This window comes from Caenorhabditis elegans, chromosome X (assembly GCF_000002985.6).
Source record: "Caenorhabditis elegans chromosome X".
In the NCBI taxonomy this organism is placed as follows: domain Eukaryota; kingdom Metazoa; phylum Nematoda; class Chromadorea; order Rhabditida; family Rhabditidae; genus Caenorhabditis; species Caenorhabditis elegans.
The window spans coordinates 6,378,019-6,393,471 of NC_003284.9; the positions used below are offsets into that span (position 1 = coordinate 6,378,019).

A 15,453-nucleotide genomic window follows, 5' to 3' on the forward strand; every position below is an offset into this window, starting at 1 on the left:
AAATTGACGAGCAAATGAGCGCTCAAGACATCTTTCGGCAGCGTTAATCAAGACTTTGACTATGATAAAGAAACAAGAGAGCAACATTATCACGATTGGGTCACCTGATAACACTGTCGACGACATTGATCGGTTTTTGGGTATTTCGATTGGTTTTCTGCCAGAAAAAAAAAGAAAAATCGGATGATAATGAGAAGAATAAAGTGCACATTCGCAATGATGCTGTAAAATGTTCTAAATGGATAAACTGGCGAAAAAATAGTATGAACAATTCCTCTAAGTTGTTTTCGCAATGATTGGGATGCGACAGCAAGACATGTGACCTAGCGAAAACCAAACAACTCGCGATAGAAACCGTGAGAGCAAACTGAGGAATTCGTCTAAAACTACCAAATCCTGCATCGCGATGCACTATCTCACACGTAGTGGTGTCACAGAGCAGAGAAGACGACGTTGCAGCAGAACTGGGGAAAAGAAAGAAGAGTGAGAGGAAATGAATGTCAATACACAACTGAAGGCAAGACGAGAGTAGAGTGTGTGGTCGAGCGCGCGCGCGTACACAGCCGTCCCTCGAAGTGTCGTAGCGTTGTGCGCACTATTGGTACATGTACACCGCACGACATATTGCGGACCAAACCGAACAACAATTTTTGGAGCAGGAATGCATTTTCCAGAGCAGGTGCATAGATTTCGGAACCTAGCTATTGCGAATAAATAGATAATAATTAGATTTTGAGTTAATATTCAAATTGAATATAATCTGTATGTTTTCTGGAGAACTTGGAGTAGTCAGTGGTATAATCATAGCAAATAATTCCTATAGAACTAAATTGATTAAAATGTAAAATGAAATTAAAACTTTTCAAAAAAGTTGGTAAATTTTTTCGGAAGTCGTCCATCAAAAACTTTTTACTTCCAGTTTTATGTTTTAATTTTATTTACAGTATGTATTCATACTGGAACATTGAAGGGGTTCGAACATGCGTTAATGCATTAGATTTTTCGGAAAATGGTGAAAACTCTGTTACTCTGTTTTCACCGCAAAAAACCTCTGTTTTCACCGATTTTTGACTCGAAATTAAAAAAGAAAACCTCGAAACTATTGAAAAACTACTAGCATTCAGCCTACGTGTAGCGAAAACAATAGAAAACTGGTTGTTGAATTACCTTGGTTTGCCAACAAATTCAGTCCAATGCAAAAGGATATGAGTAAAAACAAAATGGCAAGTAATATCTATACTCTCTTGTACTGTGTCATCTCTTTTGTCAAAATTTTATATTTAACCCGATCAAATGATATTTGCCCAACGATTTTTAAAAGTTGGTGTGTGAAGAAGCAAACAGAAGAAGAAAGAATGTATTTCTTTGAAAATGAGATATAAAAACGTACTTTTATTTTTTATAAGTTTTAAACTCGAACGTTAAATATTTACCAATGTGATAAAAAAGGGAAATGGCAGTAGAGGTTTTATAATATTTTGAGATGCAGAAAATGATACGAAATATAACTGAAAACCCGATATTAATCTTGTTAAAAGGTTTTTTTTAGATTTGAGACTGCTTGTATTCTCGTCTCAGTCTTTCCAGTCGCAAATCTTGGTACAGCTGAGCCGGTGGATCTTGAACTCCCAAAATGTATCGATCTCTGAACATGTCATCTATTGGGTGGTCTTCTCCGATATCATAGTCTAACTCGGCAAGAGACTGAAAAACTTTTTAATTTCTATTTGAATTTGTGTTATATATTCATACCGGTGGATATCTAACAGCCACGGGCTCTAAATCACGCGGTCCTCTCCATTCATGGTCGTCCAATCTGCAAAATAAATTTTAAAAAAATATTTGTTTTTTTTTAACTATTCGGTGCGAATTTCCCATGTCAGCTTCCCACGCTTTATATATTTTTTTCAGTATTGAAATGTCTGTTTTCAATAATATGTAATATTTCCGAGTATTTTTTGCCAAATTTCACTTACAATCTCAGTGAAGGCTCATAGTACGTTTCAGTGCCGGGTTGACTGGAGCTGCTTCCATCTCCTGAAAAACATAAAAATACGAGGGTAGAATACGAATGCATAATGGGCACTTGAAGGAAGGAAGAGAGGAAAACAACAACAAATATTACGAACCATAAGTAAATCTTCCATAGTCCTGATACGTTTTTGAGGGCGTCGAATTGCTTCTGCTTTTTCTTCGCTTTGATTTTTTATTCTTGTTGTGGAAACATCTCCAGGCAAATAAACCGCAAGCAAAGCAGAACAGAAGACCGAAAACTGCGGCAAGCATGAAAATAGGGAGGTCCACATTGTCTGGAATATGATATAAATTTTTAAATATAGTCAAAGGGAAATTTTATCATAAATACTGCAGTGTTCAAAAGTTATTTCTACACAATACCCGAAGCCTCGCATTTCAATATTACAATTTTTTCACAATTTTGATTTTTGAGACCTGATTTATAATATCAATTATTGCACGTCTAATAAAAATTTTTATCAGAAATTTTGCTCACCTGCTATTCCGTATCTTAAGGCATTACTGGGTTCACTAGGTGGATATGATGGTCTTGTGCTCCGGACACGGAAGATGGTCTGCTTGGTCTCGTCGACATCTTTCCCAAGTCTATAATACGTTTCTAACACTTCGGCCTGCAATGTTACGACATTTTTGAATCTGATTCATTACATCATTACCAATGGCTGGAAGTTTTTGCTAGGTTCCGTTCGACTCTCAATTCTATATGATGATGCTCCTTCAGCTGCGGTCCAACATAACTCGTTGTAGCCGCAGAAGTACAATTTGTCTGGAGCATGGAGACTTGTGCAACCTGTAAAATAACGTGTTATAGCTTACATTATTTATTTCAAACACATACTCCTTCTGTTATAAGTTGTGGAATTTGTCGATCCTTTTGCATTCACACTTTCGATACTCACACGATAGGACACAAATGGTTCTAAATGATCCAAAATTGTTTCATTCAGTGATGTCTTAATAGATGTCCATTGCAGTGTAACATCATTCTGAGCATGTACGGCAAAAGTCTGATCAAAACCCCCATTGTATCCTGAAAAATAGGTTTTAATATATTTTAATGAAAAAAATGGTACTTATCAGTTTCGTTGCCCCGGAAACGTTTACCGTATTTTTTAAATTAAGATGCTAACCTTTTCTTTCATTCCCAGGCTTAAGGAAATGATTTTCTGAATCTGAAAATTGAAGTACATAGTAACAAAATAACTATTTACATGTGAATTAAGATAAACAACATTTAGTGCTATATTATTAAAAATCATTTTGTGGGAAACGAGACCCATAAGTACCACAAAATTTGATAAATTTACCTGGAGTCCAAGAAATTCTCATCGAACTGCTATTAAGACATGTAAACTTGATAGATGAAGCCATCTGAGGTTTTGTTATCTGAAATATTGGCATATTTAACGGCATAACTAAAAGAAAAGGATACCTCAACCAGCAACATAACTCTTGTTGAGATGGTCTCGACGGAATTGGCGACAACGCACTCATAAGCACCGTGATCCAAGTGTTCAACTTTTTTGAATGTTAACGTCGATTGGTTTATTCGTTTCTGAATACTATTCTATGCATTAACCAAAAATTTAATAAAATTTACTTTATCTCTTATCCAATAAACAATAGGCATTGGGTCTCCAAAGCCTTGACAGGGAATCGAAACTTGATCGCCTAGGCGTACTTTTATCTCGGATGGGGGTGCAACTGTGAATACGGGAGGCTCTGAAATATTGTTTGTTTTTTCTGGAAAAAAGTTGTTGAAAAATATAATTACCTGCAACAATCAAGTGCGTCTCTACAATTGATCCTTTCCCAGCAATATTATCGGCCTGGCAGCCGTAAATACCACCATCACCTGGTTTCGCATAGCTGATAATAATATGACTCTGAAATTTTACTGATTATTAGCTAGAAAATCTGAAAACCACTCACTGAAGCTTGTGTCGGTAAGTAATGACCATTTTTTGACCAAGTGTAGCTAGTTGGAGTAGGATTTGCGATAACATCACAAGATACAGTTGTATTTCTTCCGGAAGCAACAGTTTGTACCGGCTGATGAGATGATAATGGTTCTGGTGGATCTGAAAATTGTATTCAGAAAACTTCATTACGGAATTCAAATGTTTTGCGCTGACGAATGCGCGCATCTGAATCAATCTTATTAAAATTGAAACTTAATTTATCGTACATGTATATTTGAAAAAATTAAGCTGCTTTCTCTGTTCTCGTCTTATTATTTGTTTATCAAAAAATAGTTCTGTATCAGCAAATGTTCTCAATGAGCACATGGGCATTATTTTAAACAATTACGTACGTCACTTTTTGTTTTATTTGTTAACTTTATTCATACTTTATTATTTTTCTCAATGTTCACTTTATATTAGAAGTATTATGTATCATATATTTTTTATCAGTGCTGCACCCCATTTCTCCATTTTAACATAGTACATCTCGGTTCAGTTTGAAGATATCAATACACAATTAATTACAAACCTAAAGAAAAATTTTAATTTTTTTCGGTACAATTAGTGACGCCAGTTCGCCGTAAAACTTTATGTTGCAAAAAGTTTGCAAAATTTTGCAAGTCTTTGCTTTAAAAATACCATATCCGGTCTTGGCATAAATTATTTTCTTGTTAAATATATATCGGTATTCATTTTTAAAGAGTGCTGTAATTTCAAATATTTGTTACTACAGAAATTATATTGTTTTTTATATTGTTCCTCATGATTTATTAAAATTTATCTGTTTTTGTAAAACGAGTACATTTTTATCAAAAAACCATAAGGATTTAATAAAAATTCAGCATCAACAAGAGATTGAAACACTTTTGCATTTTAGGGTACCGTATTTTTTGTTTAAGTCATTCGTTCATTTTTGTCGCATAGAAATTATATTGAAAACAGAACCCGCTTATCAGGAGTTCAAAATCTTTCCTCATATTCCCATGGACTAGGTCATGTCTAGGCATCTACAGACATGATGGATGTAACAAAAGAAGTGTGAAAAGATTGTCTACCTGATCTTATTACACTAAGCCTATTCCCCCTTTTCCGACCACCCAGCAACCGAAAAGGACATCAAATCTGTCCTTGGCTGCTAGTCTTTTTCTGCCACCCATTACTCACAGAAAACGTGAAGATAAGCAGTTGAACTTGTCGTTTCTCCGGCACTATTCTTGGCTTCGCAAGTGTACCAACCGCTGTCACTCTTTCTGACATCTTGAAGTGAAAGATCGCCGGACTAAAAATGGTTTTGATTTATTATATTGAAATCTAACATTTTCATCTTCGAAATTTCTCATTTCTTACTCGAATGTTTGAGCGGAGTCCTAACGAAGTAGTTTTAATTGGCTTTTTCTCGAAGAGCCAGGAATACGATATAGCGGTAGCTTGGGCATTTGCGTGACAGTGCCAAAAAACATTGGACCCCTCGATGACGGTTTTGTTTAAAGGTATCAAATCAAGAATCGTTGCTTCTGAAATGATGTTCAATAAATCGATTTTCAATTTCCTTCAATGAGAAGCACTTAAGTCTGAGATTTTGTTTTTTAGAATCAATATGACCCAAATAATGGAATTTCGTAATGAGTCGTTTTGAAAAAAGCTCAAAAAAGTTATGGCGGTCCAGAGTTTTGGGAAGAAAATGTTTATTTTCAGCTAAAATCTTAAATTTTACTAATTTTACAGTCACAACTAGAAGAACATTGTTAGTATTTTATTTCACCACCGAATACATATTTTGATTGCATGTTACGCGTTTATTTTTTTTGAGTTACTGATCAGATCGGCCCATGGGTTTACAAAGTTGCTTCATATTCGTGCACCCATTGACTGAAAAATAATCTCCAGTAACGAAAAAACACATGATAAAGTAACAAATTATGCATTAATTAGTGATAATCAAATGAAAGCTTACTTTTGGAAGTTGTGATTTTTAACACGATAAGACAAAATTTGAGATTTTAGCTGAAAATAAGCTTAGTTTTTCAAAACGTAAAACCATAATTACTTTTTTTTGTGAAACCATTACAAAATTCGGCGTGTTTTTGAGACACTTTTGGGTCTAAAAAAGCAAAGTCTCAGATTTCGGCACTTCTCCTTTGAAAACTCACTCGTAAACCTTACATCAATTGATGATGTACTGTTTCCCTCAATGTTCACAGCTAGACATGTGTATAACCCTTTATCACCCTCTTCCAAATTACTAAGCGTTAGAACAGGTGAGGTGCTAATGATCTGCTCGTTCTGGAAATCCAATTGCATTTGTTTCTGAGTCCTGAAAGGTGCGGTAAACGTTTTAACTTACCCTTGACCAAGTAATTTCTGGAGATGGAGCACCCTCCGCCTTACATTCAAATATTAAATCAGCTCCAACTTTCTTATGAATTATAGCATTTTTGGATGGGGATATAATAACAGGCGGAACTGGAAAATAAGGAAAATAAGTAATTTCTAAAATAAACTTTTGAAAAAGTCATCTTTGATCTTACCATTCACTACTAACTTTGCCGAAAGCCCTTTCTCGGGTCTAGTGGGTTGCTTTGAGAACTTTGTGACAATACACTGGTATACTCCTGCATCCCCATCCGTGACCGAATGTATCGTTATCCCTAGAAATCCATCTCGAGCTAGACGACCTGAAAAAGATAAATATCTTATCTTTTATCTCGTCAATTTCCTTGATACTGTTTTTTGTCTAAACGTTATCTCTACTTTCCTTTGGCGGATCGGATCAAAGTTTCAACCGGATTTCTTAGGTTTTATGAACCCGTTCCATCTGAGGGTCATCGTTCATAATAGCCAAGTATCAATGTCAAAACCACATTATTTAGGTTATAATTTGTCTTTTATGTTTTTACTTTCTAATGATTACCCGCTTTTAAACTTGATTCATCGTTCGAGGAATTGAACTCTCTTCAAGTTTGGATAATGCATGGTGTTACTGATAGGAAAACCAAAAATAATAGATTTCGAGGGTACAAAAATTGACACATAATAATATAAAGCATCATCTTCACACCTTAGCTGATACATATTTTCAATGTCATCTTATTCTATCTTCTTTGGTCTTTCGATACCGTATTCACTCTTGTCATATTTTTCATGGTCGTTATACAATATTGTTATCAAACGGTTATCCGTTGTTTTCCCTTATTCTTTTTTTGCTATGACGTTTCCTCCTCCTTAGATTCAAATTTTTGAGTGAACGTTTTGCAAGAATAAAAGTGGGTGGAGGCAAACGAACTCTGAGTAATTGAGGTCTGTAAGGTTTTTCTAGTTGCCGACAAAAAGAGAACAAGAAAACCGCCACGGAGTAGGGCGAGGAGGGGGGCGGGCAGCCATTCTTTCTCGTCTTCTCCATCCCTCTCTTGTCATCTACCTGCCTGTATTCATCTGGATTCCTTTGCTCTTTCATCATTTCCAGCTATGCCTATCAATTTTATCACTTTCACTATTGTTATATTACTACCATCGTCTGTGTATTCATTACGAGAACAATGTTGCAAAGATCTTGGCGTTCCCGAGAAATGCTATCAGCCACTGTGTAATCCTTCGAAAATACCAAAAGTGATGCTTCGCTACAAAATATTTGATCCAGACATAAACTGTCACCCTTATTTACTTCCTATTTCTCAATGCCTATCAAAAGGAAGAGACGTGAGCAGTTGCTGTTACAAAAATGCATATGATCTTGAGTTTGATTATTGCTTTGGATTATGCAATGGAACTATGCACTTTGATTACTCCCGAAAAAAAGACTTTTTATCATGCTTCGTTTTGCATGTTGTTTCAATATTTCCTTGCTTAACATCCAGCTATGAATCTTCCCCGTCAGAAGCTCGGGAGTTGACAATAGACGAGAAAACAGAGAATTCCGTCAGTATCAAATGGAAGGAGCCAACTGAATCACCGGATCTAGTCGATCATTATACAATTCACTTAATTGAGCGAACAGGAGTGTCAGAAACCGAGTCCGTATTCACAACAGAAGATATTGAATACACCCTGGAAGGCCTGTCATCAAGTTTTTCGTACAGTGTACATGTGGTTGCTCACGCACCAGTTCATAACGACGATAGGAATTGGTTCAAGTCAAGAATATCAAACGTCATATTGTTCACAACTGAAGACGCATTAATTGTTGCGAAAAGCGAAGATCGACTACCTTCAAATGTTGCATCTCACTATTTATATTGCAAAATGAGGACAATTTTTAATGCTGAAAGTTCAATCGAATGGGTTAAAATAAGTGCAAATGGCGAAGAAATAATCACAACGGATAAAAAATATTCCATTGTTTCTTATCAATCAGAGTTGGATTCGAAAACTATTGTATCATCGTTGAAGATTTTCGATTTTAAAGATTCGGATTTTTCTACCTATCGATGTTATATCAAGGATACACGAATTGAGTACTCAGAAACTGTGATTGTAAAAATTGATTTTAGTGAGCAAGCACCAAATAGTATTCCACCGGATACGTTGCTTGAATGCTGCTCAAAATATAATCATAAATCAGATTGTCAGTCAGTGTGCTCACAAGGTACTGATGATAGGAGATCTATGTTGAGACCAGGTTTGCAATTCTTCATTAATCTCTAAATACTTTAATTAAAGTTTAGGTGCATTTCTTCCACCTCCAAAAAATTGCGAGAAAGAAGTGGATCACCTCTTTAAATGCTCCATATCTCGCCTAAATAGTGCAGCATGCTGTATTCACTCGGAGGTTGGTTTTTGTTTTTAATTTTGTTACTAACAAATTGGTACTAATACAATGATTATTATCAATTTAGGTGTCATTCTTTTGCTTGGGAATGTGTGATGTTAAATTCGATATTGATCCGCAGCGGGTGAAATCCTGCCGAAAACATGTGACAAATGTAAGTTTCGTATTCCAATTTATAAATATTATTAAAATATAGAGTTCGAAAATTGAGGATTTCGTTTCAATATGTATTCTTGGAAAATTTAATTCCTTTGAATCAGCATACAAGAAAAAACAAAAATGAACTGCTAAAAATTGCAAATCCTTAATCTTAAAATGCAAATTACCGTCTCTCTCTCCAATTTCACCGTTCGATTTTTTTTTCAAAATAAGAACTCACTGCCTACTTTGACCATTTGGCATCTTAGCTTCTTCTGATTAGTTCAAAAGTGGGTGGAGCACACCGCTGATTGGTTGCAGTTTTAATTTTGTAGGAAATTCAAAAAAGGAAACTTGAGTTGAGAATTCACAACTTTCCAAGTTCGACTTTTTAATCTTTCGATTTTTTATAATTTTTCATGTCGATTTAGCATAAGATCCCGTGTACTTAAAAAAAAACTCCGAAAAATACAATTATTATTTGTTTTTTGGTTATTAAAGTATTCAAAAACTATTCAAACCTATTGAGTTTTATTTTCAAGATTATTGCATGCAAGCTGGATGAAAAAAATACGCGGCCTGAAGCAGTATCTAACGTGATAACGACACATGTCTATGTCTACACGTTTCGATTTTCTTGGGACAAAGCACTCGATGCAAAGGTAAAAAATTACATCCGGAACTTTTTTTTAAACTAGAACTTTTTCAGGCTTATCATGTCTACAGTAGAAAACGCGAAGGGGATTGGACGGTTCGTGTGACACTGGATCACTCCGTAGATATTGTTGATTCTGATGAGGTAGTACACTTGTTTAAACTCGGATCTTGAAAATAAAAATCAATTTCAGGTCGTTCTAATTTCTGTCAACGAATTTGGTCCTTCCGAACAACATCGGCTTTACTATGATGAGGACGGATGGCTTACTGTAGATCATTGGTGAGTAAATGGATATGAGATCAGTAAAATTTCACAGAAGACCACTGATCAGATGCATTGAAACTGTGCGTAAATACATTCCTACAATTTTAATCAAAAAAATCCTATGACTTTTTGTCTGCGTTCGTTTGCCTGCGTAGCCGGCCTTGATCGTGCTGCCAGATCCGTTTTGAACCAAAAAAACTGACGGCGTCTTTGTGTTTACAGAAATTGGATGAATGTACACTCTACGCCGGGAATTCGCAAGTGGAATTAGCGATGATCTTGTTTTTGTTCAAAGACTCTCCATTATTCAAAATTGTATCGATGAGTGACGGGTTTAGAATTTTTAATTATTATAATAAAAATTATCAAATATCGATTATTATCAAATTACACCGATAAAAGTAGACCAACTAACCTTGCAATGTCGGTGTCACATGTCCTTGTTCCTGACCAAAAGCACTGAGAATTAGTTGTCCATCTTTTCTCCAATCCAGCGAAAAACTTTCCTCGTTGAACAAGCTAATAGAGCAGGGCAGAGTAATTGGTGCTCCAGCTTTACCCCAATATGCTTTCATCTGAAAATCTATCAATTTTAGACTATAAAACGTATTTCTAATGAAACTGCAGGAAAGGAAATCGGGAAATCTGTCAACATGGGTATTGAATTTCTTTTTATACTTGGCTAAAATTAAAATCTGCTCGCTATACAAACATTCAGATTTGACGACTAAGAATAAAAATTGAAAATCCTGAATACTAATATTTATGTACCAATGTAAATAATAAAGTAAAAATATGATTTAGAACATAAAAAAAACTAGCGTATTTTTTTGCATAGTAGAGATGCCATGAAATTCATAACTTTTTGAAACATTTTATTGTGACTGTAAAGACAGTTTAATGTAAGGTTGGAGGCTGCAAGCGTCTTCCGTTCCGCGCAGACAGCTGTTCCAAATGTGTTGACCTCTATGAGCGCGTAGAAGCGGAAAAAGAGAAGAAGCCCTAACCATGTAGTAAAGTATATATGTTGCGGATATAAGTTGCAACGTTTCACCAAACACTACACACTGCTTGCGGTCAGTTGGTGGTTCCAATTCTTAAGTAAAGTGGTAGAGAAGAAGTCAGGTTCCTAGAGTTGAGGCTGGATATGAAGTAACAAGTGTGTGGGTGTCAGTGTAAAAATAGGTAAGCAAAACGCACACACATTTTCATTTTCATTCGACAGCCGAAATAAATCAAAGTATTTTCAAGTGCCAGGAAAATGTATAATTTTTTGAGAATTTTTTCCTCTATGCCCAACTCAAGTCTTGAAGATTGAGTTTTTGAGGCTTGAGAACGATATGCGAAATTCAGAAGAAGAATGTGTAATGAGAAATGAAAAATATGAGAAGAGAAATAAAAAACCAGAGTTGAGGGTTTTTATGAATATACTGAGATTTCAAAAGCATGAAACCCTGACGTTGTGAAGCTTTTTTGTGACATGTGGCTTTAACATGCAATTTAAGCTTGGGAAAACGAAAAAAAACGAAAAATGCTTAAAACTCATTTAACAGTAGAGTAAAGCTTGGTCCGTTACATTTTGTAATAAGGAAAGTTTTGATATAAACTACTCGTATTCAATACAAAATTCAAAATGTTTGCGCTTTCCAACTTTGACCCAAATTCTTTGGCACTTAAAACACTTTTTTTTCTTAATATGAGACAAATTGAACCCAGAATGAGAGATTTGAAGCAATTTGAAGCATAGTCCCCACAAGTGTCCGCGCTTCTTTATTTCAACCATTTTCAATAGTAAATTGGCAAATTATAGAGTTCGTTGGTTTAATTAGTATTGACCTAAAACCACATGCTGGATATGCGATAGTTTCCTACCAGAAATGTGCGGCATTCGGCAATAGAAATATGGCATATGCCGAATGTCGAATTTCGGAAATGACGCAAAATTTATTTTGATCGAGTAAGAGAAATAACAAGACAAAATTCGAATATATTCTCAAGAGGCAGCCAATTAGGGGGAGTAGGTCGTAAATATTGATCTGAACAAGTTTTATACAATTACCTAACGATTTTTGGTAGACCAAAAATAACACAGGTATTCGAATTCGACATATACCGAATTCCGGAAAAATTTTGGTTTGGCACATGATTATGACACACCTTTGTTCCCAACCCCAAAAGCACTACTGTTGAATTGCACAACGTCTACCAAAAGTCTGTCAGCAAGGAGTCAAGATGAAACGAAAGAGTGTTCGGTTTGCGTGTATCAAATTACGACTTGAGGGAGTTAATTGTATATTCTGTTGTTTGTAGAAGAGTCGCCGAAGTCAGTGACTCCATAATAGAAACATGATTATCGCCTTGTTTCAATGAGTTGGTAGGAGTGGGTAGATTAGCAAATTCAATTACGTTTGAAAACGGGAGAGCAAAGAGTGCTACTATTTTTTTTCTTGAAAAAACGGGATTGACCTTCTCCAAACAAAAAGTAATGAAAAATGGGAAGATAGGAAAAAACACGAGTGCACTAAAGAACTCGCGGAAACTCTTGGTTCTGGACAATAAAACAGGAAAAAACATGAATTGACACGCCAAGTGTCAAAGCGAATAATTCAAAGATTGTCCCTTCTTTTTGTGCGCTTCTCTGTGACACTGCGTGATGATGTTCTGCGCATTTTTCCAACTATCCTATCTTTCCCTCATCACTCGTTTTTGAGGATGAGTACTCACGCTTTCACCATCTCTCTTCCTCACCATTTTCTATGTTACCCTTCACATCCTTCCTTCAACTATAATGGAATCACAGTACTAGTTTATCACATTGCCCTTCTAAAAGATCGAGTTTTTCAATAAAAAGACTCAAAACAAGTGGGAATATAGAAGCGAACTTTTATTCATCGTCAATTCGAAATTTGGAGGAGAGATAAAAAGAACGCATTGAATAATTTATAAGGTCACGCAATGGTATAGTTGGATACTAAAATCTTGAGAATCATTAAATAAAGCCTACAGACTATAGAGGACAATTTTGATTTTAAAATTCAACGGTGATGAAATGATGTAAAATCTTATTCAATCTGAAATCCTGTAAGATAACTGTACAGTTTTTTCGTTACTCTATATTCACTTTAAAGGTGGAGTGGTCAGTGAGAAAAACATAAAAGTGAGAAAAACATAAAAAAATAGGCACATATTCAAATTAAATTAGTGATTGTTTTATTAATCCATTTATTTAAAACGTGAATAGTATTTTCATACTAGGTTTGGAAAATATAATGTTAAACAATAAATTTCAAAATTCTGGAGTTATAATCCACGAATAAAATTTTTTTAACACAATTTAATAAATATCAAGAAGAAAACTTGTATTTCATCAACGACTGCCAAAAATAATAATGAAAAACAAGTTCTCACCGCTTTTTGACCCGAAACAAAACAATTTCCAAGAATTTTCGAAAAGTTTTTTTTATGATATTTGGTTATTTGAGCCCCTTAGGAATGGTTTAAAACATTTTCCCACTGAGCGTACTCCACCTACAAATGGTGGGGATTTTAACCAAAAACGTAAAAGTCACAATACCAACTTGAGTTTTCAAAAACACATATCCTTATTGCTGACATTCACAATTTTTCAACCTTGGAAATATGTCAACAACTGAAACTAAGAACAAAACATTTGGTTTGAAAAACACTCACCTCCCCATCATCCGTCTGTCTTCTTATAAATTTTGCAGCATACCGGGACGACGACATTCTGAAAATAAATTTTAGGTTTCTGAACAACTTTTGTTGTTAAATAAAACGAAACATGAGCACAATTGCCAGTGAATCGCTACGGATACACATATACATTAAAAGGTGGTGTTGGCTCATGAATAAGCGCATTATAACTCTTTTTGGGTGTGGCTTTCCTCGATTTGACCTCCCGTTTCCTCGCAAGTATTGCCTATTGCCTTCTGCCAGTTTTATAATAGTGTAATCATGGATATACATAAGGTGTCCGAAGAAAGTGGAGATGGAAGGAGAGTGAAAACGAGAAACGCTAAGGAGCTAAACAATTAACAGAATTGCGGTCTTGCTAAGAATGGACAGATGTTATGAATCCGGTTCAGTAGCCAGTCATAATTTTTATTGGATCAAGCAAGAACACGGCACACAAAAAGTCTTTGAGAACAAAAAAAAACTTAATTTATTTATAATCTGAAAAAAATCCTAATCCAAAATTTAAAATTGAAACGGCTAATATTTATTAAAATTTTCCATAACTTGTCCATTAATTTTAAAGCCTGTATGTATGTAGTTTTGTAGACAAATTCGATAATTGTAAATATGTTTTGCAGGCTTTCATAAACTTTTAGTGACCTGTTGCAAAACCATACATTGTGAAAAATTTTTTAAAAAGTCGTAATTTTTAAAAAAAATTTTAAAAAATTAAATGTTGAACTGGGCAATCACAAAAGAGTCGGAGTTTGTTAGTTGACTTAAAGTTTTAAAGTTTACATCAGATTTTTCAAAGTTATGGAAATACTATTACTTTAAAACTTCAGGCATTTGTATATATTGCCGTTTTGCTTCGGAATATAAAAAAAACACGGAAAATTAGTGAATTTTGTGTTTAACAATTTTAATAGCATGTTACGTTTTTCAAAATATCAAATGAAGCTAACGCAAAAACTGAAGAGTTTTAAAATGTTTTTAGCAAAAGTCATATTGTCAAATGCTTCATGCAAAAAATTAAAGCAGCTGATATTTTGCGTGTGTGCGAGTTACTCATGACTTGCAGTAAAACACTCTATTAAGAAGGTATAAAATACGGTAATCCACAAATTAATTATGATTCAAACTACCGAAAATAACTTTTTCTAACTATAAGCCTAAACAATGAAAAATGTAAAATGTATATCACGTTTAATTAAAATGGAGAAATGAATGAAATCTTAAATTTATTTCAAGGTGAGGGTACAAGTACCCATTTTTGTGTCACTGCTCTTCCTAATATCAAAATTTGAAACGTCTGGAAAGCCAAAGATAATTGTAGAAAACTTCGAAAGTTGAAATTTTTGTAACATCAAACCAATTCATGTTTTTGTTTTAAGTTTCGATAACCCCCATTTCATGTCCAAACATAATGAGAGTTACAAGAAACAAATTGGGTTTCTGAGATAATATTGATGCGTTCTGATAATGGTTTTTCATATTCACATGTGCAAATCTTCTCAAAAACAACTGTGTGTTCTTCTTGAACTCCATTTCAACAATTTTTTCTGTTATCATTTTGAACCAGTGAAATTTCCATTTACAATATAAATTGTCTCTAAATTTGACTAAAGAAACTTTTTTTAAAAGATAATTAAGTTTCAATTTTTCATCGTTTCCTTGTATGCTTGTGAGTATGTGTCAACTGGGGGAAGTGTCGTTTATTTCAATTTTACATTCAACAGAGCGGAAACCTGGAATAGAAAGCTGAAGGCGGGAGGTGAATTGGAGCATTTTCATATTTTTGTCGTCTTGTGATCCATACAAAGCGATTGCAACCTGAACAAAGCCCCTGCAATGGTGAATTGCACAAGAATCGCTATGCTATTTTGCTTTTAGACACGTTGAAATCTTGAAGTGAATTTATGTTGAAATTG

The 15,453-nt window shown here is 34.7% G+C and overlaps 2 protein-coding genes and 4 non-coding genes across 7 annotated transcripts; 3 read left to right on the forward strand and 3 right to left on the reverse strand.

Moving 5' to 3' along the window:
- Positions 1 to 1,353: 1,353 nt before the first annotated feature.
- igcm-2 (B-cell receptor CD22-like) lies at positions 1,354 to 13,573 on the reverse strand (the record flags this gene model as incomplete). Of its 2 annotated transcripts, NM_001375051.2 has the most annotated exons (19): positions 1,378 to 1,704; positions 1,753 to 1,816; positions 1,977 to 2,037; positions 2,130 to 2,309; positions 2,513 to 2,648; positions 2,694 to 2,827; positions 2,876 to 3,067; positions 3,345 to 3,423; positions 3,470 to 3,592; positions 3,638 to 3,759; positions 3,812 to 3,923; positions 3,970 to 4,118; positions 5,166 to 5,280; positions 5,349 to 5,515; positions 6,152 to 6,284; positions 6,346 to 6,464; positions 6,530 to 6,676; positions 10,242 to 10,401; positions 13,517 to 13,573. In NM_001375051.2, the coding sequence occupies 19 exons, from the start codon at positions 13,571 to 13,573 to the stop codon at positions 1,546 to 1,548; spliced, it is 2,409 nt and encodes an 802-aa protein (NP_001362087.1). In that variant the 3' UTR covers positions 1,378 to 1,545. The 2 variants fall into 2 exon arrangements, with proteins under 2 accessions (NP_001362088.1, NP_001362087.1); NM_001375052.3 differs by lacking the exon at positions 13,517 to 13,573 and having other exon boundaries at positions 1,354 to 1,704; positions 10,242 to 10,405.
- On the forward strand, positions 7,467 to 9,845 carry igdb-3 (Ig-like domain-containing protein; the record flags this gene model as incomplete). Its single annotated transcript, NM_076673.4, has 6 exons — positions 7,467 to 8,616; positions 8,663 to 8,766; positions 8,834 to 8,920; positions 9,447 to 9,566; positions 9,614 to 9,703; positions 9,753 to 9,845. 6 exons carry the CDS (start codon positions 7,467 to 7,469, stop codon positions 9,843 to 9,845), a joined length of 1,644 nt encoding a protein of 547 aa, NP_509074.2.
- On the forward strand, positions 10,762 to 10,887 carry T22E5.15. Its single transcript, NR_071286.1, has one exon. It is a non-coding gene; the product is annotated as an Unclassified non-coding RNA T22E5.15 (non-coding RNA).
- On the reverse strand, positions 10,762 to 10,887 carry T22E5.13. The gene has a single exon (NR_071287.1). It is a non-coding gene; the product is annotated as an Unclassified non-coding RNA T22E5.13 (non-coding RNA).
- Positions 12,041 to 12,182, forward strand: T22E5.11. The gene has a single exon (NR_071288.1). It is a non-coding gene; the product is annotated as an Unclassified non-coding RNA T22E5.11 (non-coding RNA).
- Positions 12,044 to 12,185, reverse strand: T22E5.9. Its single transcript, NR_071289.1, has one exon. It is a non-coding gene; the product is annotated as an Unclassified non-coding RNA T22E5.9 (non-coding RNA).
- Positions 13,574 to 15,453: the final 1,880 nt, after the last annotated feature.